Raw genomic sequence first — 27,184 nt, forward strand, 5'->3', positions numbered from 1 at the left:
TTGTGCTTGTGGTGAAAAATATATTTTCTTTCGTATATGACTGTAGCTATTGCTCTCAAACAATAATTTGAAAAATGTATATTCCTAGTGCAAACTCTGAGCACGTATATTTAGCATATTTTATGCAGCCAACACTGGCAAGTTTATGCAGAAAAACTGGCAACGATGTCAGACAATGTCAGAGATCTGACACATGACACATTTATTTATGATCTGACAGTTGTAGCATGGTTGTGGCAATACCGGCAATTTACAAAAACCTGAATATAATTATTAGACAATGTGTGATTGGTTTATTTATGGACAATGTTGTTTTGAGTTTTGAAGGTAAAGTAATGATAGTTAGCATATTAGAAAAAACTTCTACCAATTTACGTGCTTTGTGCACTATACCTAGTTTGATGTCGAAATCGAAGAAATCCAAAGCCGAATCGAAGAAATCAAAAAATTCGGTGGAGAAAGAGGTGATGTTATTGAATTTGTTAAACATACAAAAACAGGGTGATAAAATCACGCTTATACTTGAAAACACCATATATTTGAAAACACTTTATATCAGTTAGATAATGAGAAGTAAATCTTTCATTTTCCAGAAATGGAAAGTAATGCATTTAGGTAGCTATTTCATTGAAAAAATAGGTGTTTAGGGTTCTGCACTTCTCGTAACTACTTACTAACTACTACAGAGTGTAAAAAAAGTGTGTATTAAGCGTGTCCTTATTTACCTTGAAGTCTGTTGAATTTTATCTTTTGTTTTTATAATAACCCAATTTCGAAAATATGTTAATTTTCTTATTTCAGATTCAACAGACGGTATGCAGTTCAATAACTGAAGATAAAAATGGCAATATTTTGTTAAAAATACTGGCTAAACCAGGAGCAAAGTTAAATTCTATTACAGGTATGTGATTGTTGTACTAAGGTGTACGAAATTTTTATCAATAAACTAACAACAAATAACGGAGGCCTCTTTTCTTGCTGTACGTTATTTTATATATACAACACCCCAATACCCAGGGTACCTTCATAAAACCCTTTGAGGCGATTGTATCACTGCCAACTTTTATTAATACAGGCCGTGCTGTAGAAGATGAACTGACAGTGAGACCTGACTTCGGACTTTTGCACTGGGTTTAACAGGGTTTGGTGCTAATCCCTGCTTCTAACTATACTACTATATAAACAAGTGTCTTTAACTGTCAGTTCATTTTCTTCAGCACGGCCTGTATTAATAAAGATGGCGGTTCTTTTATGGAAAGTAATAGTTTATTTTATTTGATAAATGTTAAAATAATAATTCGTATTTTATATGTTATTAATTTAAGACATAAGTGAAGAAGGAATCGGAGTTCAAATAAACGCCCCACCTCTGGAGGGAGAAGCCAACATTGAACTGGTTCGGTACATGTCTGAAGTTCTCGGTTTACGGAAGAGTGATGTTTCATTAGAAAAGGTAAGTACATAGCTTGTGTAGTGGTGTATAACAGGGGACTGCGGGCGGGTGTTCTAAACTATTCTGAAAAACTTTCAGTACTATCGTTGCACATAAATACGTTTAAAATGATTTGCCTGTATCTTACATTGGAAAATAATATGTCATATTCACTCTATCGTTGGTTTTAATTTTATTTATTAGTTGCTGGTTTATTATTTTACTATAAATATATCATCCCTCTGCAGCAAAAGTCACCAAATACGATTTTGGTATAAATTAGATTCCAAAATGGATCCCTTTCAATATGGTCTACTCAGGAAAAAATTCGCTAGATCTGTACTGTTTTTGTTGTCCTTATTATTTCAAATAATCAATTAATGCACATTTGGAACCAGCAAAAATTCACCATGCATTTGGCGGTTTGATTTGGGAAGATGAAGAACAGAAAAAACTTTAAAACAGGCCTTTGATATTCATAAAATTGGAAAGTATATTGCAACTCTGCTAAAAAACATATTTAACATCAGGCTAAAGATGGTCAATCTTTAGTAACTGCTACTTATGACCTGCAAAGTGTGTTATAAGCAGATGTGCAATGCACTGCCGCACATCCATAGTAACATTAGATATATAACAACAGCAATAAAAAAAAGTATAATAGCACAGTAATGATGAGAGAACATGTGTGTCAAACATCAATATATGAACAGCATGCATGCGCAAAAATTTTGTGCATATGTCTAAATGCCGGAGACGTGACGTCACATAACATTTTTTTTTTTTTTTTTAATATTTACTCCACACAGGAGGCCCTGAAGAAAATAATTTCCCTCGGGGCCTATGTCATCTTTGGGGATGCTGTGTGGAGGGTCTTTTTGTGGAGAGGAAGGAGTGAACATGGGTCTTGAAGAGTCCCATGTTGTAGGAGGGAGGAAACACAGAGGCCGGCAGTTCGTTCCACAGCCGAGCTGTTGAACTTAAGAACGAATCGTAGAAGCGACCCGTTCTCATGTGACAAGTGTCAACTGTGTACAAATGTTGGGCGCGCGTTTGGCGTGTATCCCGACTACGCACCGGTGCCGAAGGGATCAATGACGCTAGTTCCTCAGAGCATCTTCCATTGTAATACCGATAGAACAAGGACAGCATACCTACCTGACGCCTGTGCTCTAAAGATTGCAGTCCGTTTGTTAAGATTGGGGAATCTATCAAACGGACCGCCCGTTTCTGCACAGAGTCAAGGGTTTTTTTCAGGTATTTAGGGGCTCCAGACCAGAGATGGCTGCCAAATTCGACCGTAGGGCGCACTTGCGATTTGTACAGGGTGAGCAGTTGTGTACTATTAAAGTATCTGCGGGCCCTGTACAACATGTTCTCAATGTGGGCACTCTCTCTAGTAGCTGAAACCCTGAAATGAGGGAGACAGACTACTCTCCTAACAGCAATTCATTTGTTAGAGCAGTGATGGACTTCATGTGCATCCTCGGCACATGCGCATACGAATCCTTGATCGTTGACAATAAGTTGCACATCTGTTATAACGAATGTTTGGGATGAATTAGTTAGGATTTGGAAATAATTGACAATGTTAGATGTTATAAAGCTACAAAATTAAGATACGAACTTGACAGTATGTATTCAGTATTAAGAACTGCACCTGGTTTTTGCAAGTTTTGCTCTGTAAAAAACTTATTTAAAAATGAGTAGTAATCAGAATCATGCGATTATATTGTTTTTGAAGAATGATGACCCGCCAAAACCATTGTTGAATATCTCAATAGTATAAAACAAAGGAGTTGTCCACGTCTGTCTGTTTGTGTGTTAAGTTCTTCTAAACTACACAACGGATTTTGATAGAGTTTTCACTATCATTTAGAGATTTGTTTCCGGAATGTTTATATATATAATACATGCTTATATATATAGAAACACATATACATATATATATACACATATTATTATAGAAAGTAGAGAAAGTCGATGTTTTGAAATCAAGTTGTAAAATAATTATTTTCGGGTGCTTACATTGCTAATGCTGGCTAAACCTTATGAGATACATCAAAATAATGTACCTCGCAATTGTATATTTTAAAAAGGCCTACAGAAAAGTCCACAACGGTATATCTCCTAAATATAACCCCCACACTTTAACTAGTTTAATATGTGTTTGTAAGGTTAAGGCAAAAACTGTGAATTGGTTATTTAAAAAATAACTTTATTCAACAGCGTCATGGCTTTATTGATGTGATTGTTAATTTTCCGTTCACAATTTTCGCAGTCGGTGTATCGTGGAACGACGAATATTAAAAAAAATGGGAGTTACAGGTATGCAGCTCCTGTTATCAATTAATTTACCTATATTACATGTTGCCATTTTTAAGTGAAATGCATTGCTGTCAAATTCAGTCACGGACTGCCTCTGGTTATAAAAAATACCCAAATCTGATGTACCACCATTTTAATAAACTAATCAGGGAACGTTTATGGTTTTTGTCTTTGGACAAACTCACCAAATACAACAATAGGGAATTCTCTTCACACCAAAAAATCACTTATTATTAATTATTCACATGTAGAAACACTTCAGACACAAGAATACATAGTTTTTATAATTTTCAAAAATCATTTATTAAAGTTATAATGACTTTAAAAACAGGCGCGAACGAAATATTTCAATGCAGCTAAAAACGCCCGGTGATTGATCAAGCGTTCAAGGGCGAACGATGACGTCACTGTTGACCGGCCCGAGTAGATCCTGCATACCGATGGCGTCGGCGGCGGCAAAGGTGTGACGTAGCGGTCAAAATGGCGCATGACCGTTTTCAGAGCCGAAATAGCACGCAATTTTTAAAACAACTACAAAAAATTGAAAATGCATTTAAAAAAAAAAGAAAAAAAAGAGGCACATAATAAAATAATTATCTTTATTGAAATAAATTATTTACAAAATGCACGAGAATTCCCTATTGTTACATTGAAAAACACACCTAAAAAGCACAACACGGTCACACAAACAAGTGTTTTAAGCTGTATCTCAGTTGTTTTTTATTAAATAATTTATATCAAATTCTGGAAATATACCTTTCCTTCGGCTCAGTAGCATCACATAGCCTAGCGTCCCCCAGTTCGAATCCCTACCACCTTCTACCGTCTGCTGAGAACTGCACCTAATGAGATTGACCACTAGCCACTATTAAATGATTGACCACTAGCCGAAAAATGGACTGATTTCCGGTCGCTTATACTGCACAGTTCGTAAGTCATTTTGCTATGCTAAAATGGACTGAATTTCGGTCGCTTATACTGCACAGTTCGTAAGTCATTTTGCTATGCTAAAATGACTGAATTTCGGTCGCTTATACTGCACAGTTCGTAAGTCATTTTGCTATGCTAAAATGGAATGAATTCCGGTCGCTTATACTGCACAGTTCGTAAGTCATTTTGCTGTGCTAAAATGTTCACTTGCCAGAGTAAGATGTCGGCCCCGGTAAATTTCATAAATTTTATGAACAAAATTAAAATCATATCTATCTCTGTTTCTCATATGGAAAAAAATAGGTCAGAAAGCGACATTTATTTTATTTTATTACATATAGTCCCTAAGCTTGTCGAATTATCTTTGGTACCTAATTTTTGCTTAGATGAAAAACATAGTGCCATGTCATTTACTCTATGGCGCGAATAGGGACAGAAGATGCCAGAGCTGGGGACATTCTTTAAATTGACCCAGCGTATTGTATGGGCTAGTGAATGAAAGCTTCTATTAGAGGCAATAGATGTCACTGCTCGTCACTCGCCGCCGCCGCTCGCAGCCCTGCTATTTCGTGGTACATTTCAAATAAATTATGAATAAGACCAGTTGTTTTGATGCATATAATTTATTATTATTGTTGCTTATAATTTTGGGGGGTCAAAAACCAATTGACCTAGGGATTTCACAAAAGCGGCGCTATATATATTGTCCAATATTATCATTATAAGAACCGTCCCTGAATATAGGTATACAGGGTGTATCGGCACGTACCCGACAAACTTTAACCACCTATTCCTTAGCACATTTGGAGTGAAAAATGTTATGGGCACTTTGCTGTCCGGTAACATTTTTTTTAATAAAAAATTTATTATTCATATTTTCACCACTGTTTTATCCTTTGTCAAAGTTTGAAAACCCACCTGGCAATATTTTATTCGAGTTTCGTTGAATAATATACGTACGTACCTACATTAGCGCGCTTTTACGATCACAACGAAATGGCATGGCACCATTCGTCTCATTTTTAGCTATTATTATTTAGTGTGTATGAAAGAGCGAACACGCTTTTTGACACACTTGCTAATAACAGATGTTGAACACGAGAAATAATGCCAATGACAAAAAATGTTACCGGACAGCAAAGTGCCCATAACATTTTTTACTCCAAATGTGCTAAGGAAAAGCTGGTTAAAGTTTGTCGGGTACGTGCCGATACACCCTGTATAAAAACACATGTGTATTCAAATTAAACGTTGTGTCAAAATTTAGAAGCAATCGGTGAAGCAATTTCGGAGATTTAAGTTTTTGAACAAATGAACATTAAATTTTCGTTCATCACGCTTTAGAAAATGACCAAATTTTTACATTATTTCTATATTTTCTAAGAAGCGTTGCACTAGGCTTATGAGTACATGGATTATAAAAAAGGGGATCAAATCCTTTTATGTGAAAAATCGAATTCACAATGTGTTTGTTTATTAAATCTTATTTTATTTAATTATTTTAATTTAAATAAAATAACATATAATCAAAGGTGGTGATTTTATGGATTTATAAATTTTCAAATTGAGAATATTGATCTTTTTGTATTGAAAAGTTTTGTGGGTAGGTACAACCTAGATACTTTTTTCTGATTACAGATTGCAGGCTCTGATTGCAGATTCAGTTGATTGCCTGATGTTAAGTTAACCTACGTACTATTTAAATAATATATTTCATAAAATAGCTACCCAATAGTGAAAAAATGCCCAGAATTTTTTTAAGCGATGAGCGTAAGCGAGTGTTATTAGAGGAAGAAATTGGTAGTGATAAGACCAACAGTGATTTTGAATTTGAATATGTTCAAAACACATTGGACGTCGAAGATCGTGTTTCTTTTGAAAGTTCTTCTGAAAGTGAATCCGACACCTCTGATGAAGATAATGGAGAGATTACTGAAGAAACAGAAGAGAAATCTTTTGCTTCGAAATCTGGATTCAAGTGGAGCTCTGTTCCTCCGACACAATCCCGCAGTAGGCAACATAATATTGTTAACTCTCGTCCTGGCTTTACGGATGAAAGCGACAAAATTTCATCCATTGGAGACTCATTTTCGTTATTTATTGCTGATGAAATTATCTCGCAAATAGTTACCAAAATTTAACATTTTTGTGTGAGAGAAAATAAAGGTACAGCCAATGATGCATTAATTTCAACAGATGAAATTAAAGTTTTTATCGGTCTATTGCTCGCTGCTGGGAGAAATCGTTGCAGAAAGATGCCACTGAAAGAATTGTGGACAATCAATGACCTGCAATTTTTTGACACAGCTGCTATCTCGAGAGATTTGCATTTATCTTTACGTTTTGATGACAAAGTGACCAGACATGAAAGAATTGAACAAAATGGAACAAAACTGGAAGTGATCAAATCAATATACGAAAAATATTTAAAACAACAACATAAATATTTGAAACAACAACAGAATGTGAAATCTCGAAAATAATAGAAAATATGAAAGGAGGTTCGTCCCCCGGTTTTGATTCTATTACGACACACATGTTAAAAACTATGAAACCTCACTTAATAAAACCTATCACTCATTTAATAAACTTAAGTTTAACAAATGGAATTTTTCCAATGAACTACAAAACCACAATAATCTCACCTATTTACAAATCTGGAGATCCACATCAAGCAACAAATTATCGCCCAATATGTCTAATTTCTAATATAGGAAAGATCTTTGAAAACATAGTAAAAAAACAATTGGTAAATTTTCTAGATAATAATAAAATATTACACAAAAACCAGTTTGGCTTTATAAAATCACTCAGCACACAAGATGCTATTGCTAACGTAACTTCATACATTTATGAATCATTAGATAAAGGTAAAAAATGTGCGGGTATATTTATTGACCTTAGAAAGGCATTCGATAGCATATCCCATGAGATGCTATTAAAAAAATTCAATAATATCGGCATAAAAGGCAATGCGATTAAATGGATCACCGACTAACTTTTTACAAGTAGTAAAAATCAATCGTGTTAATAGTGATCAAGAGATTACAAGCTTTGGAACCCCCCAAGGTACAGTGCTTGGACCAATTCTATTTACTATATATGTAAACAATATTTTTTTTCAACCTTTACATGGTCAAATTACATCATACGCCGATGATACAGTATTAATAATAAGTGATAAGACTTGGGAAAATGTAGAATTAAAGGCCACAGAAGACATCAACACGCTCAAGAATTTTTTCGACACTAATTTACTGTCACTTAATAAAGAAAAGAAATTTGTAATTCCATTTGCAATCCATACAAATGATACTCCTAAAAATTTTAACATTGTCATACATAATAATACTAAAATTCACAGCCAAAACTATTGCAAATCAAACTGTACAGTACTAAAAACAACAAATAAAATTAAATATCTAGGAGTAATTATTGATTAAAATCTGAAATGGAAGGAACAAATATGTCAAGTAGTAAACAAAATTAGAAAATTAATATATATATTTTTAAGAATTAGAAACTTTCTGTCGATAAAAAATCTATATTTAATTTACTATGCCTTAGTTCAATCCACTTTACAATACGCTATTATTAGTTGGGGATCCGCGTATAAATGTAACCTTCTTCCAATTGAAATTATACAAAGAACAATTATTAAAATTATATTAAAAAAATCCTTTGACTACCCAACAGAACGCCTGTTTGAAGAATTTCAAGTACCTACATTTAAAGACCTATATATTAAAAACTCATTAATCCAAATTATAAAAGAAAAAGATAAATATCAATTTTTAAATGAAAACAGAACGCGACTTAGACATGTTTTTCTATGCCCAAAACTAAATATGTCTTTTGCACAACATCATTATACTTACCAGGGAAGAACTTTTTTCAATCGTCTACCAGAAGAAATCAGAAGCATTAATGATAAAACCCGAATACTGCTCCTCTGTCAAGAGACACTTTAAAAATATTCTGAAGAAAAAAAAACTACTGTCACTTAATTAATCTGACAAATATCCTTAGTTTTCCATAACTTCCTTTCTTTTTTTAAAATTTAATAAATTAATATATTATCCTTCACTACTATCAAAAAAAATACTACAGCAAACATACATTTACGTACAATGAATTATTTAAGTACTAACTAACAACAACATTTATGTACACTCCCCTTCCATACACAAGCAAATGCTTTCAATGGAAGAGTAGTAAAAAGACCCTAGATGTAAAATGAATTATGTACCATGTAAACATATTATTAAAAATAAAAAATAATTACAAAAAAAAAAAAAAAATTCATTGCAACTTTTACAATTAATTACTTCCCGCATTCACACATTACCGTTGACAATGTTTGGTTACGTACCGGGGATTATGGCCTTTTTGTGTATACAATGGAGTTAAAATATGGGTGGCGGCTGATGCCAAAACAGCTTATATTCTGAACTCACAAGTATATATGTGTAAAATTGGCAATGCTCGAGAAATAAATCAAGGGTAACGAGTCGTCACATGTCTTGGTAGCAACATCTGGAAGACCTGTTACGACAGACAACTTTTTCACATCAATACCTCCGCAAATAAATTATTGGAAAATAATTTGATGCTGTCTGGCACATTAAGGTCTAATAAAAGAGAAATCCCTAAAGAATCTCCGCAAAGGGAGTTTACACAGTATATTTTGGTTTCACTGATGCACTAACAATTTTATCTTATGTGCAGTAAAAAAGGGAGCACATGCTATGCTTTCAACTGAGTTCCACGATGACAGAATTTCGGAAACTGAGACAAAAAAGCCTAAAATAATATTACATTATAATTACATTACATTATAATATTACATTATAATGGGGCTGTAGATACTGGTGACAAAATGACAAAGGAATATTCCTGCATTAGGTCTATTTCGTATATTTATGGATATTTTAGAAATGGCTGCCTTGAAAGCTTATGTTATTTGGATCAAAAAATATCCAGAATGGCATTCAAATGACCAAAGTAGACGAAAAATCTTTAATAGAAAGTTAGCCATGGACTTATATAAATAACATTAAAATGAGAAAAGAAAGTGGTGTTGATTTTCACAAACCACAGCCATGCGGTTGAGAATTGTTTGAAAAATCTATTCCAAGGACAAGTCGCACGAGCGATGATACTGTTTTAAATGAAGTGCTAGATTTACCTGCCAAGGCAATACAAAGACGATGTTAACTTTGTCCTGCACAGGATCAAAGAAAGTACAATATTTTATGCAAACTGTAAAACTGTTGACGATAATGACATATATTTATTTATATAATAAAATTTACTTCACCTATTCCTAGGTCAACATTATTATTTTATACTAAAAATCTTTCACTTTTGTACTAAGCAGATCCGATCTTTCGAAATGTCTTCTAATATAAATTTATTCTAATATTTTTACTGTTTCTTTTTTTTTATCATCCTGCATTTATGATGCTGTGATCTGTAATTTTAATATTTTAACATTTGATTCATGTTCATGTTAATGATTATTGACACAAGCTCAATAATTGCACTGGTTGTTTGTGTTGGCTATCCTATAAATGGTTCTCATACCCGCTTCTCAAATTGAAAATATTATACACTGCTGCTAATACATATATCTGTGAGTAATAGGATGCGTTCGATTTCTCCGGTTAATGTTTTCTATTGTCTTGTTAATTACTACATATCTGTATCTGTGTTTTCTCGCAAAAAAAACTCTTTCCTAATTTTTATTACTATCCACACAAAATTTGAGTGTTTTCTGGATATTGTTACAAAAATTATAATTTCTCCCAGTTATACTATTACTCCGCTTGTGAATGGGGGCTATTTGAGTTTCATCTTATTTCCTTATACGAGGCGTATCCAGAAAGTAAGTGTACTGAATTTTTGTAGGTTACAAATTGGTTTATTGAAACAAAAAAATTACATGGTTACCGTAATACATATGTAAGCTATTTTTCGACATAGTCGCCATTCCTCTCAATGCAGGTGGTGAAGCGGGGCATCAACTTTTTGATGCCTTCCTCGAAGTAGTTTCCCGCCAACCCCTTCGTCCACTTCTCCACCTCCTCCTTTACCTCCTCGTCCGTTGAAAACCTTTTTCCACACATGTACAGCTTCAGGGAGATAAAGAGATACTAATCTGAAGGTGCTAGGTCAGGGGAATGTGCAAGGTGGTTCAGGACATCCCATTTAAACGAGGCAAGCAGTTCCTTCGTGGCGTTGGCCGTGTGTGGTCTGGCATTGTCGGTCAGCAGGCTGACTCCCTTTGTCAGCATGTGCCTCTCCTCTTGTTTTGAATCGCCTTTCGCAATTTTTTTAGGGTCTCACAGTATCTTGCAGAGTTGATGGTCTCCCCTTGAGGCAGATATTCAATCAAAATTATGCCTTGACAGTCCCAAAACACGGATGCCATGATTTTCTTGGCTGAAATTGTGTCACAATTGAAGGTCTTCCGCTCCTCTGATCATCATGCACAGATGTACGTCCGTTTTTAAATTCGCGATACCACTTGTACACACTCGTACGATTCATAGCTTTATCACCATATTCAGTTTTTACCTCATTATAAACCTCAAACGGAGGTTTTCCCTTTCAAAGGAGATAACGGATGACGCCGCGTATTTCGCACTTGGCGGGAGATTGGATTGACATTTTTCACGAAACGTTTTGTCGCGTCGACACTTCTCAACGTACTGACCTTGAACTGGTCTCGTTGCGGAGGGGAAGAGTCAGGCTACACGGAAGTGTAGCCTACATGTCGAAAATAAAATTCATTCGGTCGTGAGACCCTCAGTACACTTACTTTCTGGATACGCCTCGTATATAGTTTTATTTTAAATTTTATTTCAACTTGTTTCTTCTGTGATACGAGTTTCACTGAGCTTGACATTTTGAGGGTCGTTCTTTGAGAAAATTCTAAATCTTTGTGTTCAGCAAACTTTGCACATTCATCAGTGCATAATTTATTCGGTTTCTAATTTATCATAAGAAAATTATTTTATTTTATTGTTGCCCTTAGAACGGGTCTCTGGTGGCATAAAAAACATTTTTTTTTGTTCATTGTTCAAGCGTAATGGTCATTTGGAAAATGTAAATTTGTGCGACTATTTATTTATTATTGGATGTCAATTTTACAATTTTCTTTGTGGTGTGTTCAAGAATATCTAGTGTACTTCTGCAGTTTGTGCTTTGTGAATGAACTTAAAAACTATCCCTACACGACTGCCAATTTGTCAAACTAGTCCGCATTCACGCTAGCGTTGCAAGCCCAGTGAACCGTTGCTATCCGAACAATTAACAAGTTCACGCATTAGGGATATATGGATTCCAGCACCGTAATGCCGACTCCACCCGTAGTCCCCATACTGACGGGTTTCCATTGACCTAAATCGGAATGGTGCCATGAGCCCAGACATTTAAATTATGTGCCAACAACAAAGGCGTCGGATGACCCACATCCTTACATAAGCTAAGATGTGATTTGCAGCCCGCCATTGTGCATTCCAGTTTGGGAGGCGGGTTTGGGTACCGCCACCCCAGGAACCGTCTATTGGATAACCAACACCTCTGCCGTAGGTCAGCACAAGTGGTTTGCTACGGCCGGTGATTTAGCAGAGTTGTATCCCTATCCATTACATCCCTAAATTCCTATCCACCCCTCATAAGTTTTTCCTTCCCCCTCCCCTCCAAAAAGACCCTCCACACGGCATTCCCAAAGGTGAGATTATTAGGATATATAGGAAATTATTTTTCTCAGTGCCTCTTGTGTAGGGTTAATGAAGAAAAAAAATGAGCCTTAAACCCTGTAATTTTGAAATGAAAGCAGAGAGAAAGTTTGAACCCAGTTAAATTCTAGTTGGATTGTATAAGCCCAAGGGTGCCATGAATAAACTGTGTCATAACCTCAAACCATGTTTCAGTGTGCGTAGTCGTTAGCCCCAATCGTTTTAATGAGATTGCGGTGATTCGGTGTTAAAGGAAGGGGAGAGGAAGAGGAAAATAGGAAGAGGATAGGAGATGCTCCCGATACATAACATACTCTCATATTAATAATCGATCGTACGCATTACTTCATATCGATATTTCTTTAGGTTATTCCCAAAAATGTCAATGCTGTAAAATTATGTATTATATTGTGCACATATACGAGGAATTGGGGAATTTTTTCGAATGTTTGTTCTACACGAGGGTAGATAAAATAAATCAGATTGTCGGGTTGATCTAGACAGAATATTAAGATTTATTAAATTGGTAAGTTCTGGTGAGTCCAGACCATTATTTAGGATTTTAAACAATAAGATTTGATCAAAAATTAGACGCCATGTTTGGAGGGAGTTAAAATTATGAAATTTAATCGATTTGGTATAATTTGAGAAGTGTAAGTTTAGTTTATAATTTATGTGTTCGAAAATATTTTTTTGAATTCTTTCTATTCTTTCGATATAGAGGGTGCTTAGTATAGAGGAGTCCAGATCGGATTACAGTGTTCCAAGTGCGGGCGAATATATGAGGTGTAAAGGGAATATAGAGTGTTTATGTTGTGGAAGGGTTTTGCTATGCGAATTATAAATCCCAGCATTTTATTGGCTTTGTTAATGATGTCATCAGTGTGTTCAATAAAGTTTAATTTAACATCCAGTGTTACCCCAAGGTCCCTGATATATTTTACTTCATTGATGTGTGTGCCGTTCAGTGTGTAAATGTTAATTTATTGCATTTTGCGATGTTAATAACAAGTTTGTTTAATTCGCAATAGACAAAAAGACGATTGAGGTCCTCTTGAAGTTTAATGCAGTCGTTGATTGATTTCATAACTAAGTATATTTTTTTATCATCTGCATAATGCTAGGTAATTATAGCATATAAAAAACATTTGTGAATATTGTATATGTACACATTAAATTACGTTCTGCCATTATTTTTGCTGCTAGCAGAGGCATATCGACCTGTAAGTGAGTGAAAGCCCCATCGCCAACTGCCCGTACATGGGAGGCTCCAGGCCTTCCTAGCCTGAAACTGGTATCTAAACACCCCGTTATTTGATAGCCTCATGTTTCAAGCACAGTACAGGCGCTCCCAACATGGCCCTTTTGGTCCCAGCCTCAGCTCAGTCGTCCCGACACAGGAATCATTTAGTTTCTACCGCAGCACCGAAGCCCCTTGGCGGGCCCCATTAGTCCCAACCACAGCACTAGCGCTCCTTGTCCCAACTACAGCAATACGTACATTTTTTCTCTTTATTTACACTAGGAAAAGCATACTTTAATTTGTTCATACTTTAACATGCACAACGACAAAAAAACCTGATTATTTAAAATATTCAAAAATCTTTGATTTCGAATATCCCCGAAAAAAGTTTTTGTCTTTTAATTTTTACTGCAGAGGGACAATAAAGGGCCTTTGAAGTGATGGCCCCGTGCAGAATCCTTATCTGACTGAACCATGAGATCATTGCGCTCACTATTGACTCTCGTATGAAATAAAACAGGGTGGCCACAAAAAACGGATTTCAAAATTCCCTGATAATTCCAGGTTTTCCAGGGCAGTTTCTATATTTTTCCCTGATGTGTTTTATTTGGTATAAGGACATATCGTTCAAAATTTTATTTTTGAAACACGATTTTCATCTACGCCAGAAAATTAGAACAGATACATAAATAAAGGGAATTCCGTCATCTAAAGCATTTATTATTTCCTTGCACCACAATGATCTATTCAAAACAAAATACACTTATTACAAATTTATGATATTTCGCCTGAAGACAATTTGTGTACAAATGAAAAGACCAGACAAAAATAGACAAATAAACAAAAGTAAGTACAGTAGAACCCCGATAATTCGAAAAAACGCGTAATTCGAAATTATCGCCAAAAAAATTTCCGCAGAAATTTTTTTTTAATTCGAAATTCGTTAATTCGTAATTCGAAATTTATTTTTGTCCGCGCACGAAAATTTGTTCGTGAAATTCGAAAAAATTTGATTTTTGCGAAAATAAATCATAATATTTCGTAAATCTGAATCTAAAAGTCAGCCGTGGCGGTAAAACGCCGAAAAATGTATTTTTACGTGGAAAAATACATTTTTCGGCGTTTTACCTACATCGTCCTAATTAGTATTATTATTTTGTAAATCTGAATCGATTTACAGTGGAATGTTGTGTTTTTTCAAATTTATTTCGAATATCCGAGTTTGAAGGGCCGAGAAAATACGTTTTACGCGGATATATGTCGTAGTTTTACGAGTTTACACCAAATATATCTGTATTTAAAGGGTCGGCCGCAAAATTTCGATTTACGCATAAATGTATCGTATATTTACGAATTTATTTCGAATATTTGAATTTAAATAGCCCGCTGCGACGGAAATCGGCCGCGAAATCTCGATTTACGCGTAAATATATCGTATTTTTACGAATTTATTTCGAATATCTGAATTTTAAAGGGCCCGCCGCGACGGAAATCGGACGCGAAATTTCAATTTACGCGGAAATATATCGTATTTTTACCAACTTTACTTCGAATATCCGAGTTAAAAAATACGGCGCGACGGAAATCGGCCGAAAAATTTCGATTCACACAGAAATATGACATATTTTTACGAATTTACTTCAAATATCTGAACTTAAAAGGCCGGCCGCGAGGAAAAACTGCCGATAAAATTCGATTTACGCGGAAATATTTCATAGTTTTTACGAATTTACATCAAATATCTTAATTTAAAGGGTCGGCCGCGACGGAAATCGGCCGCGCATTCTCGATTTACACGGAAATATATCGTATTTTTGCGAATTTTTTTCGAATCTGAATTTTAAGAGCCGGCCGCGAATTCTCGTTTAACGCGGAAATATATCGTATTTTTACGAATTTAAATTCAGATATTTGAAATAATGGGCCGGCTGCGACGGAAAATTACCGCGAAATCTCGATTTACGCGGAAATATATCGTATTTTTACGAATATCTCAATTTAAAGGGTAGGCCGCGACCCTAATCGGCAGCGAAATCTCGATTTACGCGTAAAAATATAGCATTTTTACGAATTTATTGCGAATATCTGAATTTAAAGGGCCCGCCGCTACGGTAATCGGCCGCGAAAATAAAGAAATAATTGGTATTAAAACGAATTTACAACTAAAATACCACCCGTATTTGAAGAGGCGGCCGAGAAAATCGATTTTCGGCGTATTTTTTTTTTTTTTTTTTTCATAAAAATTCGAATTACGTGGGAATTCGTTAATTCGAAATTTGATTTTTGATGTCCCGTGGATTTCGAATTAACGAGGTTCTACTGTATTGTCACTTGGTAAAAATGTTGATAATGATGATCTTTAAATTTTATTACGACCGTACTGGGTGTCCGACCCTTTAGACACTTTGTTGTAACTTTTCTAGCTTTTTCTTTACAGATTTCGCACCTACATAGTATATGGGAAAAACCAAGGCGGGTGGTTTACGACATGATTGTGTTGCAAGGGCTATTTACGAAAATAATAATAAAAAATACCTACTTATCTAGTTTGTCTTTGTCGGCATATCTTTTGTTACACACGCCGCAAGTAAAAGTAATAAAACACAACTTTGGGACTTCACAAATCGTAAATAACGAATTTCGTTTTATTTTTGGAATTCCCTGATATTTTAAGAATATTTTAAAATTCCCTGACATTTCCCTGATAATTCCCGGTTTTCCAGGTCTGTGGCCACCCTGTAAAATAACCCAAACAAATATATGTATTAGCATACCAATCAACTTTACCGCCATCAGGAGCCTGTTCCAAAAGACAAAATATTCCCGTTTTTACCATGTACTTAGGCATTGAAAGTGCATACATATTTCATCATTTTGATAGTGCATATATAAAATAATTGATGTCTAAAGATAAGCCTTTAAATTTACTGCCATAAATTGAATACTGAATAATTATTTGTTACCCCTAAAAAACTTGTCAGTTGATTTTCAGTATCTATATATTATTTGCTTCTTTTACATATTTTCAGGGTAGCAGATCACGGCAAAAGGTGATAATGATTTCAAAAGGAGTTCTCCAGCCAGGGGAAATTCTTGTGAAACTCAATGAAGTAATCGGCAACAGATAATGTAATACTCTAATTACACTCGCTGGCAAAATACTTTGTGCGGGATATTCAAGAGAAAGACAATGGTTTCATTAAATAAAGGGTTTTATTGTTAATTAGAAATACATATTATAAAGAAGATGATGTTATAGAAGCTTAAAACAAATAAAGAAAAATTGTATGGAGATTCTTCATACAAAAGGAATTTTTAATACTTGTGGACTTCTTAATCCTGGAAAGGTTCGAGATCCAACAGTAGGACATCACTAACGAGGCAATCTGCAGGCTATAAAAGAAAATAACATTTAATTCAATACCAATAAATTAAACTATAAAAAAATTCAACAAATATCAAAGTTTGTTAAAATTTATTGCCCAGTTTCAAATAATTCTGTAAGCTTAAAATTAAAATGTTTACACGAGTATGGTGAAGTCTCTGTAATCCGAAACTCCGGGTAATGGAGGGTGAAGTGGGTGGAAAACCCAAGATGTTAAAAATTGAAGGAAAAAGTGTACAAGTGTAACCCCTCGGGCTATTTGTTCGCTTTTGAGAACAATTGGATCTCTTATAGACGATGACCGGATATATCATCAAAATGACGATTTAACGCACCTACAAAAAGTGATGAAACAAAAACTACTTTACATAGGTAACTATTAAACCTAGTTTTTGTTTCATAACTTTTAATGACTCTATATCACTTTTTTAAAGGCGTGTTGAATTTTCATTTTGATGAAATATCATGGAACCCTTATAGACAGCATTCACTATACATCCAGGTGTGTGTTTTGCTTGGCAGCCAGCAAGCCCAGCCACGATTTTGGATGCACGTCAACTCCAGACGTTGTACATTTTGGCTGGCTGCTAGCAGCAAAACGCACAGCCGGAATGTATAGTGAATGGGGCCTTATTGTCACGGTGAGAAATAGAAATCACAACGCTTTATATTGAAATCTAGAAATTAACCACAGAAGAATTAAAATGTGCATCCACAATTTGGAAAAAAAATAATTTTATAAGAAACAACGAAAAAAAAAAATGTGACAATAAGGTTTGTAATAAATTTGTCTAATAAAATGTATGTTTTTATTTATTCATCAGTAATGTTAGTTCCAAAAAACATAACGTTAACCACTTTTAAATATTTATTTCTAATAATTAAATATGAGAGCGTATTTCATCACTTTATTCATGTGTTCAAAAATATTCCATAAGCCTGGGGGATTAAAGACACAACTAGTATTCCTCGCATGCTAATTGAAGTAATAAATTTATCAAAAATTAACTATTGAATTAAAATTACAGTCGTTAACATTTTGAAACATCGCGATAACAGTAATTGCTAAGCTCGATGTTGCAACCAAGCCGAGCTTAAAAGCAACTGATATACCAGGCCTTAGTGGAGAGAGTTGAACGACAGAGTTAGCGAGGGAATATAACATTGGCAAATCCACAGTATATTTGAAAGGTCAAAATAAATTTTTCGACTATGTACGTTAAAAGGTTTCAGAAAATGACTAATTCTCAAGTTTGTTCCCAAAATCCAGATGTTTGTTAAAGATTCCAGTAATCTGAAAATTTGTTAAACCCATAGACTTCCAAAGTGATAGACCTTCCCTAACATGAAATCTGGGTGTCATTTTGATGAGATCGAGGTAACCAAGTGATCATATATTTGAGGGTTAGAGAATGATTTTAATAAACTACAACAGTACATTGATCGTCGAAGAGCGCACACTGAAATAACCAGACCGTGCGCAGAAAAGTAATGTTCGCTAAAGTAAGCCAAAGGTTTGCAGCGCAGTCCACAGTGGGACTTTTCTGGGCAGGATTTGAATGTACGTTTTTAAACAAACCGCCTGGCGTCAATGCTAAAAATGAGTGAGGTGGGTAAATTATAACACATTTTTAAAATGACTAAATGTAACAAACTATACAATTTTATGAACAAGCCCAAACTTTTGTTTATCCGATTTAGGATTTGTAATTTTTTACACATCTGGTAATTTGCGCACCATTGTAAAAAAAAGACTAGTAATTCGTAAGCAGATTTTATTTTAGAAGAATGAATAGTGACAATGTGAGTTGCCTGTATACTGCGAGATTCATTTATTGATAATTCAAAAAGAGGGAGACGGTGGTGCTTCCTCTTGCGCAACTTCATTTGTTCCCCTTTCCCCGATTGGCTGGTCTATCAATTTGAATGTCTATGGTTAAACCGAAAAGGTTTGATTTTTAATTGTTTGGATTATATAGAGACTATATGTATATTGCATAATGAAAAGCAATTTGAAACTTTATTCCGTTTTTATTTTAAGTGACTGAACCGGTTTCAGACAATCATGTCCATCTTCAGACTGGTTTTTATTATAAATTATACTGGTATGGAATTCCACCAAGAATTACTAGTTACAAAATCAGACATTTTATACAATGTTTACCTCAGGACTGATGCCAACCAGGGCATCAGCATGGCCATAGAACTCTTCCTTCAGAGAGATAACAATGGTCTGTAGATTAACCGTCTTTCCTCTGATATATTTGGCCACTTTACTAATGTTGGTGTTATCCAGAGCAGCGTCTATTTCGTCCAGAAGGAAGAATGGCGCAGGATGATAGCTGAAAAAGAATCATTTCCCATATTCACAGAAATTCTACATAATACAAACAATGTGTTAATAGTGTACAACAATGATTTCATTGAAGGTATTTAGTATGTTGGTTCGCTAAGAACTACAGTTCATTTGCCATTGTGAAACTGAATGTGAAATGAACTATTTAGTAGGTTGGTTCACTAAGAACTACAGTTCATTTGCCATTGTGAAACTGAATGTGAAATGAACAAACCTGTGAATGGCAAATAGCATTGCCAGCGCTGCTACAGTCTTCTCTCCTCCAGATAAGTTGGACATGGGCTGGAAACGCTTTCCCGGAGCAACACAATTGTAATTGATTCCATGCAGATAGGGTTCTTCCGGGTTCTCAGGACCCAAGAAGGCCTGAGCAGATTGGTTCATTGCTAGAGACTAAAAATAAAACATACATATTTACAAATTATTATAAGCAATAATTAGTCGCCTGAAATATCCATACAAATTGAAAATATCTCCTGAGTATAAATAAATTACGCCGACGGGAATTGAACCCGCGCCTTCAGAAGTCCGGTCAGGTGCTCTGGACCACTGAGCTATGTCGGCTAATTCCCAAACAGCCAAATAAGTCAATATGAGGCGTGTTGAAACAAAGACAGCAATCTCCACCATTGGTGTAAAATGAGTTAGATATGGCGATGGATAGAGAATCAAAAATACTATCGACTGCTGCAAAGGTTTCGGAGCATAAACGACAATATTCCATACATTTTTGAATTTTAATATTTAGTTCCACAACAAACATGGCGATTTCCTTCAGGTTACGGAACAAAAACAGCAGTTTTTGTTTGAGCCAATCAGAGACCCAGAAATATGATATTTAAAACCGCCACCCCATACAAAGTGTGAACAGCTGGTGTGATACATAAGGTATTGGAAAAATACAAAAAAAAACGTTTATTGCATTTTACTCAAAATGAAAAGAAGTGGAGATTGCTGTCTTTGTTTCAACACGCCTCATATGTACTAGTATTTCAATCAACAATTACTGCTTGTTATAAATATTTTTTCACTTGTAAACAACCAACTTTATTTTTGAAGGAAAGGCTTTGTTAGTGCTAAATTTCCCACTAGATGGCGTCGAGACATTATATCTACATTTGTTCGTGAAATATTTTGACTTGTGAATATTATAATTTTTTTAATGATAAACTAATGTTTATTAGATAAGGTTTTTTATGCAGAGCACAGAGGATAACAAATTATTATAAACAATAATTAGTCACCTGAAATATCCATACAAATTGCCTTCAGAGGGGCTCCATTCATAAAAATGAAAAGTGGAATCTAAAGTTTTACTAGCCCAAACGATGCCGATTTTTTTTTTTATACATTTTTCAAGTATTAAGGTTAAAATCGAATCGCAAATTATTCTAAAATGGAAAATATTAGAATGCTCGCATGTTCTCCAGAGACCCATCAGCATTCTACTGGTTAAGTTGGATAAACTGGAGTTGCTAGTGGCGTACGGATTCCACACCAAACTAAATACTTGTGGGCTTGGCCTGTTTCGCCATATCTCTCGCTTATACGTTCTGAATGGGATTGTATTACGAGCGATTTGGTGAAACAGACCAAGCCCAAATATGTCAGAGGAGCATAGCGCTCTTGTGCGACTAGCATAAATAACCCTAAACCTTTTTTGTACACCATCTTCCCAAATGTTAAATATGAAATCTTGTAATGTAAATGGGTCCAGTTGGCAAGTCTGTTGTACAATAAATTAAATAAATACATATTTATATTTTTTCAATAATTAAATTAAAGTAAAAAAAAATTACTATTGCAAATTTACATTTATCCTGGCGAAAAAAGAAAAAGTTTTTAAACACGTCGATCCTTTTTGATTTATTTTATCTTTACTCGACTTTTGGATGAATTTCCTTACCTTATAAATGGGGTCGATTTCATTGGCCACATGGTCGAAGCATTTGATGAACATGTCATGCCGTTCTTTCTTTGCCTTTTCAAAGGCAATTTTAGCTTTACGTGCTTTCTTGCGGGCCGTCTCGAAAGCCTTGTTTGTCATTGATACCTTTTCGCGCACTTCATTTAGTTTCTGCATTGCCTGTAAACCAAAACAATATTATATTTTTAGACATTTTTTGTCAGTTTTGAAGATTTGTCTCAATTTTATTTTATCCTTGTAAGTCAGAACAGATTTATCCCTGCAGAAAAAGAATAATATGTATTAATTTTCGGTACAGTGAAGGATGAATGCTATTACATAATAAGTACAACTTACCCTCATATTTGGAGCCTGGATTTTGTCAACAGTCTGAGTCAAGTTTGAAATGGATTTCAATAGTTTATCAGCCATTTTCTTGATGTCATCCGATTCGTCCAGTTCTCTCAAGTTTTCAGGCAGCGTACTGTAGTCTATACGGATTCTGTAAACACAAAGAGAAATATATATATTTATTTTCGATTCATGTATTAATTACAATAGGTACATAATATTTTATTGCTTAAATTAAGACTAACCTTGCTTCTTTTTCAATCAAAACGGTTGTATTCATGGATGAAGAACCAGATTCATTTTCATTGGAAGAATTATTTGTTGTGAATATGTCTTCCATATTACCGTGAACCATCGGGATTAAAATGTCTTCAATCTGTTATGAAATTAACAAATAATTAGTAGTTGTTGTGGTTTATCATAAGAAATTATTTCAATGAGAAATAGAAATTCTGTCACTAACTTTACACTGCTTCAAGATATTGTGTCGATCGTTCTTCTTGCTCTCTATCTTTGATTCAATAGAAGAGTTTTGCTTTTGTAAAGCTAATATTTCTTTTGCAATATTTCCTACGTCACGCCGTGCCTGAAAAACGGACAAGAATGAAGTGAAATGCTTGTTCTTTATGTTTTTTATGTTATTCTTTCTGTTCTTTACTGTTTTAAATAAAAGGTTCTTTTATACGAAAATTAGTTTATTGATAATTCAGTTGTTAAAAAGTACAGTGCAGTCTAACTGCAAGGAAGGAATCTAGAAGAATGCGCTCCCGCGCTCCCTGACTGCCCGCTGCCCAGCAGAGTCGGAAACGTTCGACAACCCTCGGCTATCTCCGGTCGTGCACGAACGCCTATATGATATACTACACTTTCCATAATATTCTTTAACACAAAATGGTAAAAAGTAAAACAATTTATCGATTATAAACTATTAAGTAAAGATCATACCTTGCCCATATCATTGTCCATGGTGTTCTGTTGGTGCATTTTGGCGGCGCGGTCACCCTTGAGGCCCTCTGCTCGCTGCAGCTCCTTGTCGATGTCCCCGCGCTGCTTCACCTCCGCCTGGCGAGAGGCCTCCAGCTCATCCTCGCCGTCCTGCACCGTGCGTTCCCAGCGAAGCACGTTCTCTGGGAAATACAGACAACTTGAAATTCATCTCAAACATGCACATGCACACACTGTAAAAAGATGAATCAAGCCTAAAGGAGAAGCTATTGAAGAGATAGTGGTGAATAACAGAAATTCTGTCAACTTACTTTGAGTGTCACGGGTCCTTTCAAACTCCAAATTGCTTGTGATTCTGTCAATCTGTGAATCAAACTCCATTCGCTTCTTGGCACGTTCTTGCTGATTACGGAGTTCCCTTTCCTCATATTGCCTGAAAACATTCAAATCATATTAGATTTAAAAATAAATTACTACAATTCTAGGGTTCATCAGGATAGCAAAAATGAGTTTAAATTAAAGTAAAGAAATAAGCTGACCTGATGTTAGCAACACCGATATCGCGGCAGAACTTCTTGAACACCACATCCTCCACGTTGTTCATGCTCTCCTTGATCTCTTGAATCTTGATGTCCCTTTCACACATAGTGCGCTCAATCGCTGTGATGTTAGGCTGAAAGGTTCAATTAAAATAATTAATTACTACAAACATCCAGTGGTAGCCAGGAAATAAAATAATAACAATATTTGATTGACAATACGTACCCCAAACATCTCCATCTTCCTTTCCAATTCGGAAATTTCGCTTTCCAAAGTTTTGATTTGCTTGAGCTGAAAATTTATAAATTGAAATAATGATTCAACAATGTGCTATTTATTATTCAATCAAAAATATAGAGTAACTGCTACGTGTAAAACAATGAGATAATAATACTGTATTAACTACTCGAGCGATAGCTACCCAATTTTGGGTAGGTGATATTTAGGAATTACAGTAGAACCCCGTTAATTCGAACCCCGATAATTCGAAAAAACGCGTAATTCGAAATTTTCGCAAAAAAAATTTCCGCTGAAAAATTTTTTCATACAAAATTTTTTTAAATTCGAAATTCGTTAATTCGTAATTCGAAATTTATTTTTGTCCGCGTACGAAAATTTGTTCGTGTAATTCGAAAAAATTTGATTTTTGCGAAAATAAATCATAATATTTCGTAAATCTGAATCTAAAAGTCAGCCGTGGCGGTAAAACGCCGAAAAATGTGTTTTTACGTGGTTATACATCGTCCTAATTAGTATTATTATTTTGTAAATCTGAATCGATTTACACTGGAATGTCGTATTTTTCAAATTTATTTCGAATATCCGAGTTTAAAGGGCCGAGAAAATACATTTTACGCGGATATATGTCGTAGTTTTACTAGTTTACGCCAAATATCTGCATTTAAAGGGTCGGCCGCGACGAAACTTGGCCGCGTAATTTCGATTTACGTGTAAACATATCGTATTTTTATTAACTTTACTTCGAATATCCGCGTTGAAAAAATACGGCGCGACGGAAATCGGCCGAAAATTTTCGATCCATGCCGAAATATGACATATTTTTACGAATTTCTTCAAATATCTGATCTTAAAAGGCCGGCCGCGACGAAAAACTGCCGACCAAATTCGATTTACGCGGAAATATATCATATTTTTACGAATTTATTTTGAAATTTGATATTTGAAATAAAGGGCCGGCCGCGACAGAAAATTACCGCGAAATCTCGATTTACGCGGAAATTTATCGTATTTTTACGAATATCTCAATTTAAATGGTAGGCTGCGACCGAAATCGGCAGTGAAATCTCGATTTACGCGTAAATATATAGCATTTTTATGATTTTTTTTCGAATATCTGAATTTGAAGAGCCGGCCGCGACGGAATACGGCCGCGAATCCTCGTTTTACGCGGAAATATATCGTATTTTTACGAATTCAAATTCAGATATTTGAAATAAAGGGCCGGCCGCGACAGAAAATTACCGCGAAATCTCGATTTACGCGGAAATATATCGTATTTTTACGAATATCTCAATTTAAAGGGTAGGGCGCGACCGAAATCGGCAGCAAAATCTCGATTTACGCGTAAATATATAGCATTTTTACGAATTTATTGCGAATATCTGAATTTACAGGGCCGGCCGCTACGGTAATCGACCGCGAAAATAAAGAAATAATTGGTATTAATACGAATTTACAGCTAAAATACCACCCGGATTTGAAGAGGCGGCCGAGAAAATCGATTTTCGGCGTATTTTTTTTTTTTTTTTTCATAAAATTTCGAATTACGTGGTAATTCGTTAATTCGAAATTTGATTTTTGATGTCCGCTGGATTTCGAATTAACGAGGTTCTACTGTATAAATTTAAAGATTTTTTAACAAAAGGTAAAATCTAGGTGGATTCATGGGCTTTAAACCGCAGTAAGCAGTATGTATGTTTCCATATTAATATTTGTAATAAGCACAGCCGAATCGAAAACCGAACATCTGGAAATCTCTATTGCTTGAGTGGATAAATGAGTAAAGTTTTTAACAAACCGTTGAATCTTGATCATTTTTGGAGTACTTCAGCCTAGTCTCCAAGCCTCTGATTTGAGAGTCCACAGTAGTTAATTCAGATTCCTTACGAGACTTCTTCATCTGCTCTCTCAACTCCTCTGTCAATTTTTCCTACAGATTTAAAGAAAATTAGTCTACATCTGATAAAACTGCTTACAAAATTGATTTTATGGTTATACAATACCTTTTTGGCCTTAAGCTGGGACATTTGTTTTTCGTCCCAACGCTTGGCTTTCCTCGCCAAATCAAGACTGCCTCCAGAAATGATTCCAGATTTCTGATAGAATGTTCCATCCAATGCGAGAGCCTAAGAGAAAGATATTTAAAAATTTAAGTCAATTTGGAGCATAATATGTAAATAATAATAAACTTGAATATGTAGTTATAATGAATACCCACGTCGTATCTGGTGTTCTTGTTTCGGTCCAGATCATAAGCTACACGAGACGCATCCTCGGGAGTCTCACAGACCAAAGCGTTGTTTGTGACGAACAGGACGGCCCTGTGTATTGAGGGTGGCTCAAAACGCAACACGTCAAACAACAGCTTCACATTCTTTGGCTCCTGGATATCCCTAAAATGAACAAAAATAATCATTAGTAATAAAAAGACGAGTTTCAAAGAAAAAATAAATGTGTTAAAGCACAACAACTTGTCAAAAGATATGATATGATTTTCAAATGAAAATATTATTTATGTTGAATTGTGGGCAATATTTCACCTCAATCTTTCCCTCAGCTGTTTGGCCTGGATATAGTCTAGCGGCAGGAAGGTCTCCGGCTCCAGCATTCTCTCCTTGAGGACCTGGATGCATTTCCTGGCCGTCTTCTCTGTGTCCACCACGATAGCCTCCATGTACTTCCCCAGCACCTTTGTGATGGCCACGTTGTAGCGCTTGTGCGTGGGCTGGCACATGTTGATCATGCGGTCATACTAAAACACACAAATACAAATGTTTCCAATTAAAATAACCTATTACGATATTGGCCCACCCAATAGGAAGAATCTGACTAATGATCCACACAACATCCCCAGAGATGACATAGGCCCTAAGGGAAATCATTTTCCTCAGGGCCTTCTGTGTGGAGATCACTTAAAAAAAGAGTCAACAATCCCTAAGCCAAAGCCTTGTCTGGGATGACATCATTAGATTAATCTCTAAAAATCTGATATCATTATTGGTGTATTGACCATTTTTATGTTATAAAAGCAATAACGTCAAGTAAACAAAACACTCTTGAAAGGCAGAGTGGCATATCCTAGTTATGGCCGTTATGGGGTGAAATATGATTTTATAAAACTACTGCTATCTGTAAAGTACAACCCCAAGGAATGCTAGTCTGCATTTTCATGAATACATTAGGGTGAAGCACAGTTGACATGAAATATCAAAAAATGGTAATAGTCACCACTCCGGGGATTTCCCTCTTGAAGCTCTCCACCACCTCCTGCTTCTTGCGGCGCCGCGCATCCTCATGCTTGTCCACGCGTGCGTCCCCCAGCTGCTCGCCCACCTGCTCCAGGGCCGTCTGCAGCTCGGCGGCACGCCCCCTTCCTGCCCCCACATCTGTCTGGAGTTCCGTACGCATGCGGCGTTGCTCCTCTAGAGCCTGCTCCGACGTCCTGGACAGAGGTGTTAGTTACTAATTTGATCTATTAACAATAAAACCTTTAACTTGTAAAGTAACCCCATTCTTAGACTAAACCTTACTTATTAGCGTACATACCACACAGATTGTTTCGTAAGAAAACTAATCATGTTAATAATGAATATTGGATTGACTACGCATTTTAATGGTATGGTGTACCATAGAAGTGAGCAAATGGTCGATTGCTGGAGTGAGTTAAACGAAATACAGATTCACTTTTAACCATTGAATAGAAAATAACACGAATTATCTTAATAATACGGAGAGAAAACAAATAAATTACTAATTAGCATTGAATAGTTGCACTCCTCTCTT

At 35.4% G+C, this 27,184-nt stretch overlaps 2 protein-coding genes across 2 annotated transcripts in view; one reads left to right on the forward strand and one right to left on the reverse strand.

The window, feature by feature from the left end:
- Window positions 1-183: 183 nt before the first annotated feature.
- Window positions 184-16,951, forward strand: LOC149424846 (UPF0235 protein C15orf40 homolog). Its single transcript, XM_089647462.1, has 4 exons — window positions 184-464; window positions 802-901; window positions 1,326-1,453; window positions 16,708-16,951. Exons 1-4 carry the CDS (start codon window positions 228-230, stop codon window positions 16,804-16,806), a joined length of 564 nt encoding a protein of 187 aa, XP_089503588.1. The 5' UTR covers window positions 184-227; the 3' UTR covers window positions 16,807-16,951.
- The window catches only part of SMC1 (structural maintenance of chromosomes 1), a 17,450-nt gene continuing 7,138 nt past the window's right edge, over window positions 16,873-27,184 (reverse strand). Inside the window, exons 9-24 of the mRNA XM_089647452.1 lie at window positions 26,630-26,843; window positions 25,942-26,153; window positions 25,620-25,794; window positions 25,405-25,527; window positions 25,200-25,331; window positions 23,387-23,452; window positions 23,161-23,294; window positions 22,933-23,054; window positions 22,622-22,803; window positions 22,140-22,262; window positions 21,922-22,052; window positions 21,683-21,827; window positions 21,326-21,505; window positions 19,634-19,812; window positions 19,228-19,405; window positions 16,873-17,071 (exon numbers count right to left, since the gene is read on the reverse strand). Coding sequence (XP_089503578.1) covers window positions 17,012-17,071; window positions 19,228-19,405; window positions 19,634-19,812; window positions 21,326-21,505; window positions 21,683-21,827; window positions 21,922-22,052; window positions 22,140-22,262; window positions 22,622-22,803; window positions 22,933-23,054; window positions 23,161-23,294; window positions 23,387-23,452; window positions 25,200-25,331; window positions 25,405-25,527; window positions 25,620-25,794; window positions 25,942-26,153; window positions 26,630-26,843 — 2,356 coding nt within the window. The 3' untranslated portion in view covers window positions 16,873-17,011. The remainder of the gene's footprint in view (window positions 17,072-19,227; window positions 19,406-19,633; window positions 19,813-21,325; window positions 21,506-21,682; window positions 21,828-21,921; window positions 22,053-22,139; window positions 22,263-22,621; window positions 22,804-22,932; window positions 23,055-23,160; window positions 23,295-23,386; window positions 23,453-25,199; window positions 25,332-25,404; window positions 25,528-25,619; window positions 25,795-25,941; window positions 26,154-26,629; window positions 26,844-27,184) is intronic.

The sequence above is a fragment of the Hesperophylax consimilis genome, chromosome 3 (genome assembly GCF_061612785.1).
Source record: "Hesperophylax consimilis isolate HC1 chromosome 3, BYU_Hcon_1.0, whole genome shotgun sequence".
NCBI classification, from domain to species: domain Eukaryota; kingdom Metazoa; phylum Arthropoda; class Insecta; order Trichoptera; family Limnephilidae; genus Hesperophylax; species Hesperophylax consimilis.